At 40.5% G+C, this 20,353-nt stretch overlaps 2 protein-coding genes across 6 annotated transcripts; both read right to left on the bottom strand.

Moving 5' to 3' along the window:
• Positions 1–1,071: 1,071 nt before the first annotated feature.
• Positions 1,072–3,960, bottom strand: LOC145495406 (putative ATP-dependent DNA helicase RecS). Its single transcript, XM_081475021.1, has 3 exons — positions 3,577–3,960; positions 2,743–2,988; positions 1,072–2,078 (listed from the first exon to the last, which is right to left on the bottom strand). Exons 1-3 carry the CDS (start codon positions 3,958–3,960, stop codon positions 1,080–1,082), a joined length of 1,629 nt encoding a protein of 542 aa, XP_081331147.1. The 3' UTR covers positions 1,072–1,079.
• Positions 3,961–4,494: 534 nt separating this feature from the next.
• Positions 4,495–17,371, bottom strand: LOC145495354 (hemicentin-1-like). Of its 5 annotated transcripts, none has more exons than XM_081474960.1 (7): positions 14,800–17,371; positions 12,291–12,554; positions 11,382–11,702; positions 9,866–10,147; positions 8,991–9,224; positions 8,134–8,406; positions 4,495–7,320 (listed from the first exon to the last, which is right to left on the bottom strand). In XM_081474960.1, exons 1-7 carry the CDS (start codon positions 14,978–14,980, stop codon positions 6,791–6,793), a joined length of 2,085 nt encoding a protein of 694 aa, XP_081331086.1. In that variant the 5' UTR covers positions 14,981–17,371; the 3' UTR covers positions 4,495–6,790. The 5 variants fall into 5 exon arrangements, with proteins under 5 accessions (XP_081331086.1, XP_081331088.1, XP_081331087.1 ...); XM_081474962.1 differs by having other exon boundaries at positions 4,495–7,314; XM_081474961.1 differs by having other exon boundaries at positions 12,291–12,551.
• Positions 17,372–20,353: the final 2,982 nt, after the last annotated feature.

The raw sequence follows: 20,353 nt of genomic DNA, 5'->3' as shown, positions 1-20,353 counted from the left end.
TTGTGTACCAGTAGTCAATAACCTTGGACCAAAGAAAACTTAGTTATTTAAAGCTGACAACAGCAAACCCAGTTAATCACTCAGGATGTACTTTTTTGGTCTTTCGAGTATTTACATGAAATTATTGTCAACTGTTTGCATGACCCCAGGGGGATCATTAAAACAGTCATGGATACAAGTTCAGGATTTTTTGTGCTGCATTAACCCTTTAAGGCCCTAGTGTGATCAACTTCAAATTTCTCCTTGCAATATCAATATTAAGTCAATCACCAAAGAGAATTTACCTTCAAACTGAAACAAAAATTTCTCATAACTGCAGAAACAGCAAATTAAAAGTGCAGAGATCAAGGAGAATTTGTATGTTGATTATGGGGTTTAAAGGGTTAAGCTCTTACTGAGGCTAATTATGTTTTAGTTCAGGTCAACATGTCTGATCCTGATAGTATGCCATTTACATCACCAACAGTTAAGAGAATGTTGGAAGATGCTCCATCAATTTTCTCTTTGAGGAAACCTTTAAGAATAAGGCAGTATATGAATTTTACCAACAGCTTTCTTCCATTTCTTCCTGGTAAAAATTCCTTAGCCTTGCAATAACTGGTAAGTTTATCCAAACCATTAGTTAAGATCTCAGCTGATGCAGATCCCATTAAAACTTGAGAAAGCAAAGTAACAGTCACTTTTCCATGGCCAAGTGGCTGCATTTCTATCAGACAGTGGATGACAATTTTGGCAAGTTCTGTCTTGTCACTTTGTATTTCCTCTGCTACAGGTCCTCTTGTGCACACATCACATGCCTCCTCACAAGGGATTGAATCATCTTCCCCAAAATATGATAGTAGACCCACATGCCTACACACATTAGAGTTGTAAAAGAAATAGCTGGATTGATTGAGTTTATTGTACCTTTCATTTCTGTTACCTTCATCTTGAATTTTACTGATGTTATGCAGATGAAAAGACCGGTTTTCAAATTTGAACAAAGCAATGCATGTTGCAGGATTTCTGTCTCTCCCAGCCCTTCCAATTTCCTGGTAATAGTCTTCAAGGCATTCTGGGAATGTTAGGTGAACGACAAATCATACATCTTCTTTATTGATTCCCATTCCAAAGCGCTTTGTTGCACACATAACTTTGGCATTGCCATTGCTCCACAGTTCTTCATGTTTCTTTCTGTCAGTATCATTTAGGGTGCCATGGACATATGTGACACTTATGTTGTGTTTCTTTAGCTCTTGAGCCATGTCCATTGCATCCTGACGCCTTGCACAGTAAACAATTCCACAACTATTCTGAAATTTCTCCTGTAGTATTGTGGCCACTTGTTTCTTTGCATTGTCTTTCTTCTCTTGCACTTCAATAAACAGGTTCTCTCTCATAAAAGATGTCTTGATTACAGTACACTGCTGGAGTTTTAAGCTGTCAATAACTACCTGCAAAGTATGGGGTGTTGCTGTTCCAGTAAAAGCTGCCATTGCAGTTCCAAACTTTTTTAGTTCTCCTAGTCTTGTGAAATCTGGTCTGAAGCCAACTCCCCAGGAATCGATGCAATGAGCTTCATCAATGGCAATGAAGGCCAGCCGGCTATTGCCTTTCCAGTTAGATAAGACATTTTGAAGTCTTACATTAAAAATACATTCTGGACTAGTAAAAAGCATAACATATTGGGACCTAAACCGAGTAAGACCGTGAACTACAAAATCCGTCTCTGTGTCTGTGAGTGAAGAGTTAAAGTAAAAGGCAGACACACCTTTTTCCCTCAGAGCAGCAACCTGCTCTTCCATTAAAAATTTTAGAGGTTCAATAATGACAGTTAGACCTTGCTTAATTATGGAAGCAATAGTAAAAGTTAAGCTTTTGCCTCCCCCAGTGGGCATCAATATTACACAGTCTTTGCCCTCAACTATGGCTTGGATGGCCTGTTGTTGTCCCTCACGGAAGGAATCATATCCGAAAACTGTCTTCATGACATGGAGAGGTTCATCTTCTTTAGACACGGCATCTGGAACCCCTTGCATAATTCCAGCATGAACTGGCTGGGTTTCAGGTGCAGGAGTAGGTAGTGGACTTGCCTGAAACTACAATTTAAATAGCAGACAAAAGATTATGTTTGCCACATGAAGCAGTTCTTTTGAAGATGGTGAAGGTATTTTTAGGGGGGGGGGGGCATGGCAGTGGCTGATTTCAACAAGAAAATTGGCCAAAAAGAATAGAATATATCTGGGCAAACAGAGGTTAATTTTAATTAATTTGCTGGTCAATGTTCTCCTGTTATCAGTGAATTGTAACACATAGGTAATGAGAATTAAAGAAATGATCTCCAATGATGAATATTTACTTATGTCTTGATGTGTATACAAGTTCTCTCAACTAGTACTCATGAAAATGTTTGAGACCAGTAAGGATAATTTGTGAAATGGTGTTTTTTAATTTCTTTAAAGGTACTTAATTTTAAATACTAGTGTTAGGATAGAATTTTACAGCACTCACCCAGAGGAGTCAGAAAATAATCTTGTCTTTATGGGTAAAAATTGTATGTTTTAGGTGCAGTTCTGGAAGTCTCAAAATTCTACTCTGTGTATGTTAATTTAGTTAAAAGTTAAAATGAAAGAATAAAAATTTAAAACATCCAACAACAAACAGAATGCATTGTTTTATTCTATGGTATGTCTTTCATATTTTCATCCACAATTAAATTTGGAGTGGGACAAAGACAATTACCCCATTTATCTTTCTAGCTACCTTTTTATGAAACATGGCTTCTGCATAGATTTTTTCCTTATTTCGCCACAAGGCAAATGTTGACCCCAACCACTTGTTCTTCACGGCAACTGTTACAGGTTTATTTCCAGCCTCCAGCCAGTTCAATACTCCTTTATGCCAAAGGTAAAGGCCAAACAGCTTTGCTGCCTCTTTCTCGTGTGTTGCCACTAAGGCAAAACATTCATCATTGAATTCAATGGTGAATGATTCATAATGAGCTGAATTCTGGATTGTTATAGAAGACAGGTGATCAGCGAGTTTAATAACTAATTATGCAACGTTAAAGATGAAAATTAACTGCAACTGTATGTATTTAGTTGAAGTTATTTTGACTGTTAAGTATTTTTGGTGTTTGTGCAATAAAATAATAAATGGAATAATTTATAAGTTTTCAAGGGGATTTCCAGCAAATAAAGACTATTTACAAGACTGACACATCAACGAATCAACCATTCCTGAGCTTTATTTAAAACAAGAAAACAGGAAATTTAATACATATCTTACATGTATTTTTGTGCTGCTTTTAAAAGAATATTTTGGTACGGATTGTTGTTTATTAACGAAAAGTCTTTCAACTGAAGCTTAAATTTATCGAATTTGATTATACTGCTGAACAGAAAGCTCCTTTTTACAGCAATATTTTTCTTACAGGAAATATATCAGAGATTTGATCGAGTACATTTCAAAATACACATGAAAAGCATTTATTTGGTCGAGGAAAAATATGACTAATAAGCTTAAGTTTAGCAGCACTGCAAGGAAATTTCGTTCTCGATAATCAATGAATTTAACAACACTTCAAAGAAACCTTACTTGTTCTCTTCTCTTTTGAGACAGAATCAATAAGTTGTTCAGAGTTTCATCTGCCAAACGTTTCCTTAAGATATTCTTTCCTTCTTTAATTTCTTGATCGCCACATGGCGGATCTCGCGAATGTCGAATTCTGAAGTGATGCTTTAAACCATCGCTACATAGCAAAATACTTTCAGACAAACAGTCTTTATGAGGACAACAAAGTTTTCCAGCTTTCCACGCATCCAAATACGTTTTTTGTACTTGAACATCGCGTAACCGCAGAACAGGACATTCCAATCTGGCCGCCATTTTGCTGACCGACAAACATGTGCGGCATACCCCGGTGAGGAATACTGATGAAAAGTTACCTCCCCCAGATGGCGGCCATATTGGACGTGACATCTGGCAGAGGCTCTCGCGGCCGCTCTCGCCATTTTATTACGCCTGCACTCACTACGTACAGCGGACTCTCCCCACCTAAAACCTGTCAGAGCCTCTGCGGAGGAGAGAGCATGCAAGTAGTTGTCGCGACATGAATAACAAATAATAAGACATTGAGCAGTAAATTTGACAGTCAAAATAGTCGGGGTAATTTGCAATGAAGATATCACGCTCAAACGAATATCAAAATAATAATTATGTTTTTGTAAAAAAAGGACCATTTTAAATACGTACCGACCTTTATCTCTCTACCTTTTAATTGCCATTTCAGCCGAACCTTTTTAGCACCCCCGTCCTCTACGTAAGAAGCTAATCAGGATTACTCTGAGTATTGCTCAACAATATTCAGAATTTTAAAGGAGCAAAAGTTTGGAGATAAAAAACAACAAAAAAAAACACGGTAATAACATTCTGAGACATTCTGCTGTTCCGATGACACTATAACTTCATAATAATAAAGTTGTATTCATCCGTTTGAACGGGGGTGGGGGGGAGGGGGGGAGTGAGTCATAAAGCGACACTTTATTTGACGTGAGATTGTATACGGATATCCGTGAAATGTAGTCCGTCCTGAGATGTGGACGCATTTCTGAGAGAGAGGGCAGCAGCTCGAGGAAAACTGTGACGTATTCGAGGAACAGATAAAGTTCAAGGGGAAATATAACAGAACTTCTTGTTACGGACATATCTCTCAACTGCGGACAGTTTGTGACGGTGGGTTTTGCCGCTTTAAACTCTAACTTGGGAAAAACGGGGCGGTTGCAAAACTTGTGCGCTTGACTCTGGGAAATTCCATTGACTGGGAATTAGTTCGGAGCAACTCGCTTGGCTGCCATGAAGGAACTTGTCACGGGTTCCAACGGGTACCAACCAGATCTGCAGCTATTGGATAGGGACACTTTTCACACGTTTATTCTTGTTTTCATATCGTAATTATAAATCTACGATGTAAATCGAATTACAAGGATACGGAGACTCTCTATTTAGGATAGCGAGGTACAAGATTACGTCATCTTAGGAACAATTAATTGAAAGTAGCATGAATAAATTCAGCTGCATAATAAGTGAAGGCAGCTTGAAGCCTTGATAAATTCAGCAGACGAATGGTGAAGTTTCCAATGTACATCTGCAGATTGTATTCACAACTTAAGAAACTGTATTAGGGCAGCTTACAATTCAGAGTGTTTTCAGCCTAAAAAGCTGTGGACAGGCAGCTTGTATCATTATAAATTGAACTAAGGGAAGATTAAATTTACTTTTTTGCACAATTTTGTTTGATCAGTGTAAACTACTGATAATTTGAATAAGATAATTTTAGCTATCTGAAATGAATGAGTTGCGAATATCTAATATGCACAATTTTCAACTATCTTAATTAAAGCGTTTAAAAATATTGCTAGATTGTATAAAATATGTAATATTTTTTGGAAGGAATTTGCTGTTTCAATGTACCTTAGGTTGGCGATTTTTCAGTCTATTGTCCAAAATAAACTGATGTTATCTTATCTACCATTAATTGGCCTCCACCAATGAGATGAAGACAAAAAAAACAGTTCCTTTAGTGTCAGTTCAAAGAATTAAGTAGTATCGCATGAGGACCCAGAGAACTCCTGTAATATAGTGACGGGGATGATCATGCGTCAGTAGGGGATGGAATTCATGGCTCGGTACCACTTAGGGTGTTGGAATCGAACATCAATGCGCAAGTTATCCCGGTAATTCTAAGGGTATCGAGCTTTGTCACATCAGGTTATCTCCACCCACCACCCTCCCCCTTCCTCCCCTCACCACCACCACTACCGCCACCTCCCGTTTTAAAAAACGGGAACCGGTTAGGGGTGAAATGCTATTCGAGCCACGCTCACTGATACAAGTTTTGGTTCCCTTTAGCGGTTCATCCACTCACTTTTCTGCAGAGGTCTTTTTGGTCATAAGAGCATTGTTTCTCTCGAGCCACTTGATGATTTTCGTTATTCTGTTTATCATTCTGAATTGTTGAACTTACCTATTGCACAAGCATAAGTAGAGAAGTTAGATATTCTTTCGTTCCATGCACGTTTTGTCACTTCAGCGAAAAGCTAACATATTAATGATAGTATAATCAAATAATTGCGCAAGAAGAATTGGAATACAACAACTAACGGATAATTTTGAGAGAAAAGCTTGGTTAAAATTGTCCTTTCTAAGCTCCTCTTAAATGAACGCCTCTCACTGAAATGATAGACTTTTACTTCAGTACATTTCTGACCAGCTACAGGCGTGAATATATTTATATACGTGCTCCAAAGTAACTTAAACACTCTGACATACATAGGTATAACAACTGAGACGTCAGCTATTTAATTAAATCTTTAACGACGACTAATGACGGGTGATGTATCCTACCCGCCGACTAAGCATAACAGGAGCCGTAACAAGTTACAGCTGTTGCGAAAGAAATCTTTGGTTTAGCTTTGGCCAAAATGGGTCAAAAACCTGGACACAGGTTCCTTTACTCTTCTACGACTTATTCGAACCATTCTCCGCTTAGCTCAAACTTAACTTAAAATAACAGGCTAGGGCATGGAAGAGAGAGAATTGAGAATGAGCTTCTCTCCGTCTCCCCTAGTCTTAGTCTTGTTTTCTCCAAACTCCAAGTCCCAACCCAGGTTTTATGTTGGGTTAACTACCTTGAGGAGTATCACAACTGAGATGTTCTATTTCGATCAGCTAGTGGATTAAAAGACCAGAACGAAACTTTTTCTTATAACAATAGTCTTAATGGACCACTATACAGTGATGTCCACTGTACCTACATATCAGAGGAGGCCTCCGAGGCATCCACATTAACGTATGGACGTCTGCCTGTCTTGCTGCCTGCCACCACCGTGCTAAACCTCAGTGGTGCATACATGCAGTTGGCAGCGCTGTCGTTACGGTTGCTGGGTGAAATGTTGGTGTAATCAGGTCTTCGGACTTGCGGGCCATCCACTTGGTGTTCAAGGTTATTATTTTCCCTGCGATTTAGGCTCATGTAAGGTCCGTTTGACCCAGTCCAGGTCTGGATGACGTCGTAAGGGAAAACCTCGTCGTTGTCACGCGTAGCATTCTCCGTGCGTGACACAGGTCCTGGTGAGTCAACGTCTTCGATGGTCACCATTTCGGTGGAGGTAATGCTCTGCGTTGTCATTTTTCTGGGCTTGCTTATCTTGAGTATCCGTTTTCCTATGCTGCTGAGCGCAACACTTACAACGAAACAGATTGCGAGGAGAACGGACAAAACAGCAATGATCCAAACCAGGGATGCTGAACTGGATTTGGTTACCTGGTTCTGGACTGTTTCTAGGAGACAAGAGAAAACAATCTGTGTCAGTGGAATCGAAGTTGTGTTTGCGAGAAGCAGAATAAAATTGTCATAATTATGTTTAGCTTCATGCAGTAACTGTGAGGCTGGCCACTGTACATACAAACACAAAGACATCACTTTAAATTCCAGCCAGTCCCAGGTCTTCGGTTTTGGGGGAGCAGAGAAGTAGAGGGAGCAGGGAAAGCAGAGGGAGTAGGGGAGCAGGGGGAGCAGGGGGAGCAGGGGGAGCAGGGAAAGCAGGGGAAGCAGGGGAGCAGGGGAAGCAGGAGGGTCAGGGGGCGCAGAGGGAGCAGAGGGAGCAAGGAAAGCAGGAGTAGCAGGGGAGCAGGGGAAGGAGAGGAAGCAGGGGAAGCAGGGGGAGCAGAGAGAGCGGGGGAGCAGGGGGAGTAGGGAAGTAGGGGAGCAGAGGAGCAGGGGAAGCAGGAAGAGCAGGGGGGGCAGGGGCAGCAGGGGGAGCAGGGAATCTGGGGAAGCAGTGGGATCAGAGGGAGCAGCCAAGGTTCATGTGGCTTCCTCTCTAAATATGCAGGTGACTCATGGGATATTCCATGGCACTGTATACCACTGGAAAGCGTTCCGCAACTAGTATAGAACTAGTGGTGCATTTGCCAATGACCTTGTCATAGAAGCTTTATAATGCGGTTTTTCAATTTTTGCAGAAACACCTTTCAAAGATCGGGGACTCAAAACAATTTTATCCCGACGTTTTCTTACCACACCAAAACCGCTTTACCTAGTTTAGACATCCAGCTTAGATAAATATAGCAAACAAACATGGACTCTCTTACCTGGTTCCGCTACAGGAGAAATGACAAGAGATTTTGAAGCACTGCCGGCCAGATTTGTCACGTGACATTCGTACTCGCCAACAGCTGTGTTCTCCTCCAAGGAAATTTTTACGGTGTCTGTTCCTTTGGCTAGCGGAGAGCTGTCTTTTCTCCATACGTACTCTGGTGAATGTCTGTTAACAGTGTCGCAAAGTAACAGAAGCTGTCGTGTATCTTTACCGTTGTCGTGTTGTCTCAGAAGAATTCCTTTCACATCACTAATCACAGGCTTCTCTAATAAATTAAAAGTGGCATTAACTGAATAACATATTTTATGTCAGTTAGGCATTCATGTTACGAAAGTATGGACTAGAAGCCCTTCTATTTAACTTGATAGAAACACAGAACATTTTGGAATTAATCGATAGATTTTACTTAATTGTCCTCTTATTGGTTTCTAAGGGAGGGAAAATCAATTATATTTTCTGTGTTCCTGTCGAGAAATAGAAGCACGCGAGGAACGTTTCGGAGAATTCTTGAATGTTGCGGAGACAGTTTCTTGTATTTCCTGGGGATTTCTCGTACTCTCCCTGTCTAATTTTGCAACTCTAGAACTCGATAGAAACATGGAAAATGATTTGTATGCAAAACCAAGGTCGAAAAGAACAACAATTGACGAGGCCTAAACCTCGTCTGCCACCGCCAATTCCTACGCACCTCGTTAACTCTTGGGTGCTCTCATTCAATTTCAATCCGCACGAATTTTCATCGAGCCGCCTGAATATTTACTGGTTTGAGGATTTGAACTGGGGTATATTTTCAGTTCGTTTCGACTATACGCTATTTCGACCGTTACTTGTAGTAATTTGCGCACTTACCAATCACAAGGACTTTCACTGATCCTCTAGGTCCATTGTCCACTGCGCAGTAATACATGCCCTCGTCTGCCGCAGTAGCAACGTCAATGGAATATGCTTGTCCACGTGCTAATGGAGTGGCGCTTTCGTCTTTGTACCACGTGATTTCTTGATGTGATTGACCACACTGCAGTGTTATAGAGTGGCCAGCAATTACTTTGGCGTTCTGCGTGGAAGTCACAATGATAGGAAGACCTGCAAGGCAAAATCCAAATTAAAAGTGATGGGAAACAGCCCCTCTTAGTGAATGGGTTCCAAGGAGGTTTCAAGGTTACTAGTAGCTTTCTAGTTCTGCTTCTGACTGCGGCAGTTACTTTTCGTGTCAACCTTCGGACAAAGCTTATAAACCTTTAGACTGTAGACTTATAGGGACTATCGAGTTGAAGGTTACTAACATGCTGCGAACTGGTTATATACTACTGTTGCTTCCAGTGATTGCCACTAACTGCATCTGGGTAGCGCTACTTCGTAAGCGTGAAATATTTTGGTTCAAATCTTAAAGTGAAGAAATGAAAGTGAGGAGGGTTAGGACTGCTTGTCCACACAAAGATTTAGATGCCGCTGTTCAAAACCCTGAGAAAACGAGATGCATGAACCAAAAATAAATCACAGTATTCGACAAATGGTCAATGCTAACTGGATGTCAAGGAGTGGTGTCTCCCTGGGAGGGCAGTGTGGTGGAGTGTGTGGGGGGCGTAGGGGGGAGGAGGAAGTAAACGATCAAAATAATACTTAACTCGTGCTGGCTAGCTACCGTGAGCCCTACCAGCTTTTTCAACAACTGAGTATTGAATTAGCTCACACCGATTGTACAACCATCCGCGTAAACGACTTACCTCCCTTCCTGTTGATTGACACATATGACGAGCTCGACCCATTGCCTGCAGCATTCTCGGCTTGTACCCTCACTCTATATTCTACGTTTGGTTGCAGATGTGTCAGTAACAGAGATCGTTCCTTTGAAGAGGACTTCCGTGATACAACATTTCCATCTGAGGTCGACAGTTCCACGTGGTAGGCGATCACTGTATCGCCGGACGCTGGCATGCTCCATCCAACACGAACAGTGGTGGAATTTATATGCTCTATACTGACATCTTTGGGAACATCAGGTAACACTGTAAAGTGAAACAAGAAGATTTAATCAAATAAAATAAATAAACTGCAAAGCCGTGAACAAAGATCCTGCTTGATTGAACGTTGGATCTCACAGGAGATCTAATCAGCCAAATTTGAAAAGTAAAATGATGAGAAGACAAAGACTACTGCAAGGCTGATAGAACGTGATATATTTAAAACAATATTTCGGCCGGCCAGACCAGTCTTCTTCAAGTTTAGATGTTACTAAATTATAAAAACGAAATTACAACATTAAAAAAATAAAGGCTTAAGGTTATCACGATGAGGGATTGAAACGTAAAGAGCAAGTTGTCGATAGAACTGCTGGCTTTTCCACCTACTCTTATTTCTATAATTTTTTTGGCGCACGCAAAGAACAAAGGTGCATGTTTTGTTTCGCCGCCAAAACAAAACGTCTAACACCCTTCAGCTACGCAGTGTTGCCACTATTAAACGAGCTACGTCGCAGTTTGCCCGTCTTGAAAAGTTATACCTAAACTTTTCACGTTCGTCGTTTGTAATCCGTGTTAATCTTCTCTCTATCCTTAACTATCTTTGTTCCTTCATAGTTTACTATCGTCCCTTTGCTGTTTTTCTTTCTTAGTAAACTACTATTTTTAGGTTTCCTGCAATTAAAGTGTAATTCTATGCGTGGCCAAAATAACTAAGAAATATCGTGACTGAGCTCCTTCAAGGTGTAGGAGAGACCACATTGACGGAAGTAGGCCGAAGAGGGCTTGATCATGAAGTGCTTGACATGGTTCAGGCCCGAATTTTTTCAGGCTTTAATTTCACAACTGCTTAAGCTGTGTGTATAACTGCGATGATCAATCATATCTTCATATCTTTCTCCGCAGTTCAAATATATGGTCTTCCATATATTCACTTGTATTCTTCACAATCTATGGGTATATTACGAACTCACAATGTGACCAGTTCCCAGTCGGCTTGATAGCTCAGTTGGTAGAGCACTGCACCGGTATCGCAGAGGTCATGGGTTCGAGTCCCGTTCAGGCCTGAATTTTTTTTCAGGCTTTAATTTCACAACTGCTTAAGTTGTGTGTATAACTGCGATGATCAATCATATCTTCACGTGTTTCTCCGCAGTTCAAATATATGGTGTTTCATATATTCACTTGCATAGTTTAATACACTTAAATAACACCAAGAGCTAGACTTGCTGAAACAAGTCGTTACACTGATAATCAAGCTAAGGAACTGTGATCCTCTTACCTCGTTCACATATAAAGGGGAGCTTTTCTGTGCACTTTCCCGGTGTCCTTCTTATTCCATAGATCTTTGCGCACCGCCTGTTTCCAGACTGGAGACTGTGAGAATTGCCAATCCAAACCCTTGATGCGTTTACTTGCTTAGCAAGGTCTCTTATGAAACCCAAAGATTCAGAATCGCTGGAGACCTTTGCTAGCCGTGCTGAGGATTTACTGCAATAGTCATAAGCTTTGTACCAGCTCTCAAGCACCGTACGAGCAGAATTCATGAAGCACGAGTTCTTGTAAAGACTCCAACCATTTGCACAAGATGGTTCTCCAGGCTCTAAAGGGAAACAAATACGAGCGACTCATGAGCGCGGGTATAATATAATGAGTGATTAAACGGTTTGGTAACGATAAAAACATTTTTTTTTCCACAGCTTAGTGGGTGAAGAGCGAGAAAACCATTGCCGAACATGCAAGAGAGAAAAACTTCTACCTTCTATCAATTCCCCTCAGCATTCCTCCCCCTCGCCCCACGCCCACCTTCCCTTCCCACTCTACGCATCACGGATTCTATTTTGCTTGGGCTCGCGGTGATCATAAGACTCACTCACGGGGTCTGTGAACCGATCGACAAACGTTGTGATAGTCAAATCTGGTTGTTGGGACCTTGTTAGAACATACGTGCATATAGAATACATCCAGGCTTATTCGAGTTAGCGTTTATTTTTATTTAAGGTTACTTTGACTTATGACTTTCAAAAGGTGATTTGGACGGTCGTATTTAGTGGTCATAACAAATTCGAAAATTCGCTTTAATTCAAAATTCTTAGTATAGTTTGATAGCCAACTCTATAACCGGACGCACTACATCGCTTGGACGCCAGACACCTCTAGAGGTATACGTTAAAATTGATAACACGTTTACCTATGACGTTGACCAGAATGTAATGCCTTATTCCCCAGAATCCCCATTCTGCTGCAGAACAAGAATAAAACGCCGTGTCATCCACGATTGCCTTGGTGATGGTAAATGAGGGCCCAGTGGAAACGTGCTTTTCAAGGCCCTTTTGGTTCCGTGCACCTTTGTACCAATAAACCAGATGTTTGGGACTATCCCTTGGTTGGCATGACAACGTCAAATTTTGACCTGTGTACAGGGTCAACTCTTGTGAAAGGTCCATCTTTGCTCCTGTAAAAAAAGAAAAATTGAGAGAGAGTGAGAACATGTTGTTATAACAAACAATAAATTTAGTGGCTGCTGCCTTTTTTATTTTGTCTTGCAAAACATAAAGGCGGTATTCCACACCAATCTTGCTCTCTCTGCTGAGGAGATGAACAAGGAGATGAGCAAGTGTTCAAAAAGTCACTAAGTTAGATTCTTTAGCTTGAACAAAAGGCACTTTACCCGAGAAATATCCACCGGCCAAAAACATTGTTTTCCTAGTGTCGTCTGCGCGTATCTTTTGTTTCTTTGCCAACTGATGTTTCCGGCCTGAAGTGTTTTTTTATATATAGATATTGAGTTTCATATGGTCGTAAAACTAAAACGGAAGTAATCACTCTGGTCAGTCAGAGAGGAGGCAGTGAACCAGTCGAAACTCAAAGTAATTATATATAGCTGACGCGAAGCCCGCGGGGAAACGTGCGCTACAGTTGGTTTTGGCTTTACTTCTCACTGGATGAAAAACCTGCGCAAGTTTTTTAAGCCAATCGTTAATGCAAAATCAATTATTTTTCGACACTTGAGTGAAAAAGGTTCTGACAAAGAGTTACCTGTTTTGATGACAGGCGTTGAGTATTGATTTATTGAACATCTTTACTTCATTATTTACATTTCAACACGAATGAAATAAATACTTCTGACAGTACAAAGAATGTAAACTGGATGTGGTCGAAACTAGGTTAAAATTATGAATACTTATATATAATCCCGGGGGAGATCACTCACCGAAAACTTGGGTTTGGGTATGTGCGCGATTCGTGATACCCTTAGATTATTTAAGACAGATATACATATGATTTTCCTCTAGCACTAATCCCAAAATTGCAGCTCTATTTCAGACCAGACATTACCAGGAACTTCGTCAGTTTGCTTTCACATTTGAAAAGGCTTCAAAACCCCGATGTTCATTGAATTCGCACTTCTCATGAAACGAATATGACAAAGATTAAAAACGTTTTGTCTAGGAATAATATTCCTAACTGCTGGACAGAGTAGACAAACTAAAGCGCCGCATTTTCCTGTAAAGCTTATATTAGGGGAGTACCCTAACCACCACCGACCGCCCTCGAGTAAGTAATGAGTGATCGTGGATGAGGTATTCCGTCGTGCTTTCACCACACAATATTATTTTAGCCTAAAACATAACCGCAGTTTTGTAGAAAGTCAACATACGGTAACAACGAGGTCAAGCGCGGGGCAGCGACTTCGGAAAGATTAGTTTTCGTGGGCACGTTGCTCTGGAGATAACTTCCTACTTCCGCTCCTTACGTCAGAGAGCAGAATTCTTTTGAAACAAAAGTTGGTCGGGTTGTCACGCAATGGAACAAAAGAGTTACGTAACGCATCTATCGCGGTCATTGCAGCAGAGAGACGTTTGTTGTTAGCCAGCTGCGATTAACAAGGAGGCCCTTTCTTTGGAGATTGGATAGAAGTGGACCAGACACCGGGCGCGAAGGCTGAAATAATTACTGTCTGGTTTGAGTTAGCAGGATCCATAGGTCATACGAGTCATGCAAGTCGTAAAGAGTTTTGGTAAAATTTGATAATTTATACGCCCTGTGTTAGCCTGTGTATCTCACCGATTTTTTTCTTTTTCGGGGAGGGAGGCTGTGACACAGGCTAGCCAAAGACAAAAAGAGATGAAAGGAATAGTTTAAGCAAAGGTCAAAACAGTGGTTTGGTGAAAGATAAAATAAATGAATGATTTTTTTGCTGTTTCAGATCGCCCGTTTCATTACATGCCATTTTTTGAATTTGAAAACGTGATTTCTAATCCTATCTTTTTGACGCGAACTTTTACACATTTAGCAGACTGTTTTTTAGTTGTTGTTGTTACTTATAAACGTTTAGGCGTAAAGACGTATTTCTAATTTAAACTTTAAACTACATACATTGTACTGTTTTACATTTCCCTTTATGTTAATTTGATTTCTAGGAACGCCTGTCTTAATATACTTCCAGTCGGAGGCAATAACATGACAAACAATCGTCAATACTTGCATTCCATACTTTCCTTTAAAATTCCAGGCATTCACTGCTTTACCTTAGAGCAATTTCATTCGATACAAATTCTTAATTAAGCTTTTATGGAAAAAAGGTCCTCTGTTGTTGCTGTTGTTGTTAGTTTTTTTTTATCAAGAGGCACGGCCTTGCCAGAATTTATCCTAATACTGCTGTTAATTATTCTAATAAGTTCTGGTAAGCCTCTTACCTTCAGATACTACGGAATAGGTCACTGTGAGACAAATCAACACCATGAAATGCAGCAAAACACTCATTTTAAAAATCACAGCGAGGTTGTAGGGGAGCAAGCGTGTAAGCTCTTTGACTGCGACTCGCAGAATGATAGCGGGGGAAATGAAACTGGCAAATCTACCAGTGAAACAATCCATTATGGGTTGTTTCCGGTGGAAGTTGCTAAAGGTGAAAAAAGGTGACAGCAGAATTGCACGGAATCGCCTTAGATGACGCAAAATGCTTTAACGAAATCACTGAGTTAAGAAGCTGACGATAGACGGGTCAATATTCACGAAAGTCTTCCAAGATACTTGTGTCTGAAAAAGGAAAAAACCAAAACACGAGGCTATTGATTCAACACCCTCAATCGAATTTGCTTCAAAACTGATAACCGGCCTAATTTGATATCCAGGAAACCGCAAGCTGTAACCGCACGTACGCACCACAAAGAACTACCTCGCCGAATCGATGACAGCTTTTGAAAAAATCTTCCTTATTTTTGTAATAAAACTTTTCAGTGCCTCAAGGCAAAGCTTTTTTTTAGCGTTTCCTATAGCCTGTGCAGTTTGAGTGAACACCAAAGGAAGGTTTACAAAATTATGATTTCCGATCTTACCATTCTGTCTCGTCTAATGGCTGTCAGGATTCCAGTTCCTTGGATGGTTTGGTTGACCGTCTGCCTCACGAAAAGTCAGTACCAATTCGCCTTAAATTTTCTGCTCGCTTCATGATCAGTCTCTTTAATACCATTCAAGACCATGAACACCCCAAAATAGCAATCAATTGCCTCCTCCAGCTCCTCCTCAGATGACCTTTCTCAACTCTGCTTAACTTCGGTCGAAGCAAGAGCGGAAATAAACAGGAAAAACCTTAATAAACTTTTGGCTCTCATCTCGATTTTTCCTACACTTGGATTGTTCTTTCACAGTGCCGATTTCCACAGAAGGGAAAGGGGGAGGGAACTCTCTTTACACACCAGCTGCAGTTCGTCGTACCATTAATTAGAGTTGAAATTCTAGTTTTTTTTTTTTGACCGCTCATAGTGTTACATATATTCACTTTTCAGTTGCTCCGCATTCTGGTATCTTTTAGGGCGCGTTTTAAGCTAGCCTACGAGTGCTAAATCCGTCGTGCGTGACGCGAAAGAAAACCATGCATCTACGGTCACGCTTGACGGACTACGCGAAAGAGGGACCACGGTACTCGCAGTATAGCCAGCTTCAGCGTAAGTCGAAAGTCAAAAGATTAGTTGTTAAGAAATAATTTTGTCTGAGCTATACCCACACCAATAGCTTCTTGTGCCTTTCAGACTGGGGTTCTTAAAAATCCTTTCACGTGTAATTTTTCTGTACCACCCAAAACCGCGACATGGACACGCGTCGGTCCACGAACTTGATAACTACAGGCCACAGTAACAGACAGATCGAAATTGACCGTAACGACAGATTCTGCAAGGCCTTTTTTTAAATATTCATTCGATGAGTCTAAACAGCTTTATGCCAGTCATTTCCGTAAAGGTAACGTCGTAATGCAAGGAATTATAGCAGAGACTATAGTTCGCACAAACCTTGCGATCCGGAGTGTCGATAGGTTAGAGCAGTTACATTTTACGGGACGGGGATAGTGAGGAAAGGGCACTAGTATCAGTCGCTCCTCCCCTCTCTGTCCCTTTACAGACCACTGCAGCCACCCTCCTCCCTTTACCCTCCAGCCCTCCGATCGAGCATCCTCTCTTCTCTGTTGTATCACGTGTCTAGGCTTTTTTTACCTGCAATGCAGTTTCTGTAACTTCAGCGTAAAAAAAAAATTACCCAGTGCTAGAAAATACAAACAGTCTTTTCCATTGAATGTTAGGTTTTTACAAAGCTGAATGAACTTGTAAATGACTAAGACAATAACATCTTTTTTCTTTGTTTTGATACTCTATCACGTAATCCGAAATGCCCGATAACATTACCGATGACGTCACAGGAAGTTCGACTGCATGGCGCGCAAGCCGGAAACTGGACAAATGATGGAAAGATACGATTTGTATCCAGAACAAACAGAACAGTGTTCTTTTATGCTTTCCGCACGTGTATCAAAACAAATTAAGAGTCATTAGCTAAGGGTCACTCTTTCCAGCTCTTTGGACCGTGGCCCAAAGTTATCAGGATACGTACGAACGTGCAAATCTTTTCGCCATTTCTCGTGTTGAAATGATTGCTTCCGGTGGTTTTCGAAGTCTAGAGTGACGTCACAAGTTCCTATGGAGTAACAAATCCGGTGCCAAAAAGCGAAGTACTTTTTGTCTCAAATGTATGAAATTCCCAAGCAGTTTAACCAAAACAAAATATAGAATGTTCACAGCTAAGAATTTTTAAATTGCTAACATTCGCCACGTATTTTTTTTTCTCGATAAACCTTTCTTTCAAGCTTTTTGCCCTGTTGATCTATTGCTGGTTTTCAGTGTCACGCAATTCAAAATAGATCAAAATAAAAATCAAAACCGGTCAATTGATAAACTCCAGAATCTGGGAAATGAAAAAAGGTAAATATGCAAAGACTCCCGCCAAAATTCTGGTCACAGCAATTTTTCTTATGCGAGATGTGCGGAGAAATTTTTTACCCAAATTTATAGCGATTTGTATGGAGACGCCGTGCTGGTGCCTATCCGTATGGGCACCAACATGAAACATCTGTGACTGAGTTTTGCTACAAAAGTGTGAATTTATCCCTGGAGGAACTCTAAAACATTAAAATAATACTTTTTCTAAGACATGAACTGTTCCAGATAGCCAAGTTCCCCCGAAATAAGTCACTTTTTTAACCATCATGACAGCTCTCTAGGCCGTCATGTAAATGCCGCGTCACGCAAAAGCTTAGAAATTCAAGCGGAGTGTATCACAAAACCAAGAACCCTTTGGGAGCGAAAATTTCTATGAATATTAGTTTTCAGCTGCTCTTACAAATCATTTCAGTAAAATCTCAGGAAGATCAATAGTTTTGTAGTTCGAATCTTGGTGACGTCATGTGAAAACCAGCTATAGCCTTCAACTTTTACTCACCGCAAAGCAGTAAATGTTAGATGTGGTCCCGAGTTCCCCTTCCCCGTTCGCCGACAAAAGAACGCCTGATCTTAGGTTAACTGTTTGTCGGATGCGTGTGTACTGCTTTCGTTGACTGAGGTAGTTTGTAATTGGGCGAGACCACAAGCGACAGACCACAACACGCTATATCAGAGAACATCTATTTTCTTAGTCGAGGTCCGATCCTTCAAAAACATACATATTCCTACTTATGGACCTTTAATGAACCCAATCCTAACATTGACCAGATATGACTGTGAGAAGAAATTCATCTCATTTATTGAGATTATAGGATTAAATGAGTAAACCTCCTTGCCGGCCTCAAACCAAAACTGCTCTAATTTGCTTTCAGACCACAGGGCTATTTTTCTACCTTATCTCAGACCAGAAGTTAATCCGTGTCAAGATTTTAAGTTCCATACTAGCCTGTGAGCAGGCTCACCTTCGGGTCCCGCGCGCGAGCGGCGAAGAACAAAACGATCCGGCGGGAAGGAGTTTGGTGAAGAGGTGCCAAGAAAGCGCGGCTTCGCCGCTCGATTTCGCACTCGCGGCTACGCCGCGTGCACTTGTGCCCCAAAGTGAGCCTGCTCGCAGACTATTTCCGTACAGGTGCTTCATCGCGTGCTTTTTTGTTTGTTTGTTTGTTTGTTTGTTTTACAAGGTACCGTGGCTAGATTCGCTGCTAAGCGATAATTATATAGTGCCATCGGGAAAGGAGTTGTCAAACCACGTGGATAAAAACTGAAATTAAAATGAAAAATACTTCATTTAAGACCGATGCCGATTCCAAGTCCGGACTTTGTAGTTTAGTTCAGATGTCGTAGTCAAAATTATGTCAACTACAGTGTTTCGTTTCTGACTACATGTACACGTTTTCTGTCGCTTGTTCGACTTAAAACAAAACTCCATCGAGTTTTCAAAAGAGTCTGTCACGCTATTCTATTTCACGCCGAAACTGAACGTACCTGGGAGAAGAAAGAAAAGAATAAAAAATGGAAATATAATAAATGGGACAAACTGCAAATCATGTTCATTTTAAAGAAGCCCATCTCAGACAAGAAGACCAAAACTGAAAAGCCATCTGTAAGTTGGCAGATGGATGGTGGCACATCATCTAGCGGCAGATTTAATGAGTTTGATTTGCATAAAAATGGACTTAAGGATGAACTGTATTTTCAGAACAACGATTTCACACAGAGACTCGTTTTGACACAGAGGCAAAAAAGGCCAATTGGTTTTGCATTACTACGCTACATGATTGGCTTAAAAAACTCACGCCACTTTTTCAGCCAATTAGAAGTAAAACCAAAAGCAATCGTTACTCGCTCGAACACGTTTTCCCGCGCTTCCCGTCGGCTGCATGTATTTAATACATTGTATTGTATGTGTCCATTGTGCACGTGACGGGCCAGAGTGATTACTTTCGATATACGGCACTCAGTTGGTCAGCAGTTGGTCACGTGATTTGCTTTTCAAGATTACACTAACTTTTAGCCATCTATAATGCATGATGTTATCAGAAATGGCTTCACTGAGGTTGATATATCCTTCAAAAGGGAACATTTATGGACGTTAAAAATTAGAAGAAGACCCTTTAAACTCCAGTCACGCTCCAGTGTTTTGCAAAACAAATCCTTGTAACTTTGCAATTGTTTTCAAGCTGCCATAAAATCTTTTGCTTTGGTTTTAAGAGCCTAGAATTTTCCATTCTTCCTAATACTTTATCCATCTTTGAATGTCCAATATTTATATGCCAGCAGTTTCCCTTTGTAGTGAGTAATAACATAAAGGAAAAGATTTCTGGAGAGCAAAACTTCCTCGCTTCCATGATAATAATAATAATAATAATAATAATAATAATAATAATAATAAATAACTTATTTTGCGCAGATATCTATATAACATTTACAGCTGCGCATTACAACGTTTAAGAAAATATAACTACTTATGAACCCTTAATATTACTTAAAAATCCCAAAAACATCTCTAATACAAGTTTTGCAATATTCAAATCATCATTTAGTGTCAACCTTACACGTCGTTAGTCTGGACATTGGTGTTCTGCCTACTTAAAATATGCTCTTTCTAGTTCTGAAATTCATTTAGCTGTAGCTACAAATTTAGACATCGGTCACGTGACCAACCTTTGCAAAGAGGCCAATTGAGAACTGCTCTAAAATAATCTAATCAAAAGATTATATTCTGTTACTTAAGAGATTAGGGAAACGACTTCAATTTCTGGCAGTATTAAGGATCAAACGCAATCACACACGACAATTTCTGGTTTCGATCCGATTTGTTCAGCTCTATGGCTAAGAGGATTTTTGATTTGGCTTAAGTACAAAATTCTGTCAGTTGGGTAAAGTCTCTGTCATATTGACGGGATAGTACTTAAAAAGAGTTCGACGTCCTGGGCCGGGTTGTTCAAAGCCCGATTAAGCAAACTCAGGATTAGCAAAA

Source organism: Orbicella franksi, chromosome 8, assembly GCF_964199315.1.
Source record: "Orbicella franksi chromosome 8, jaOrbFran1.1, whole genome shotgun sequence".
NCBI classification, from domain to species: domain Eukaryota; kingdom Metazoa; phylum Cnidaria; class Anthozoa; order Scleractinia; family Merulinidae; genus Orbicella; species Orbicella franksi.
The sequence above is the reverse complement of the archived record's forward strand: the minus strand, read 5'-3'. Positions and strand labels throughout refer to the sequence as shown.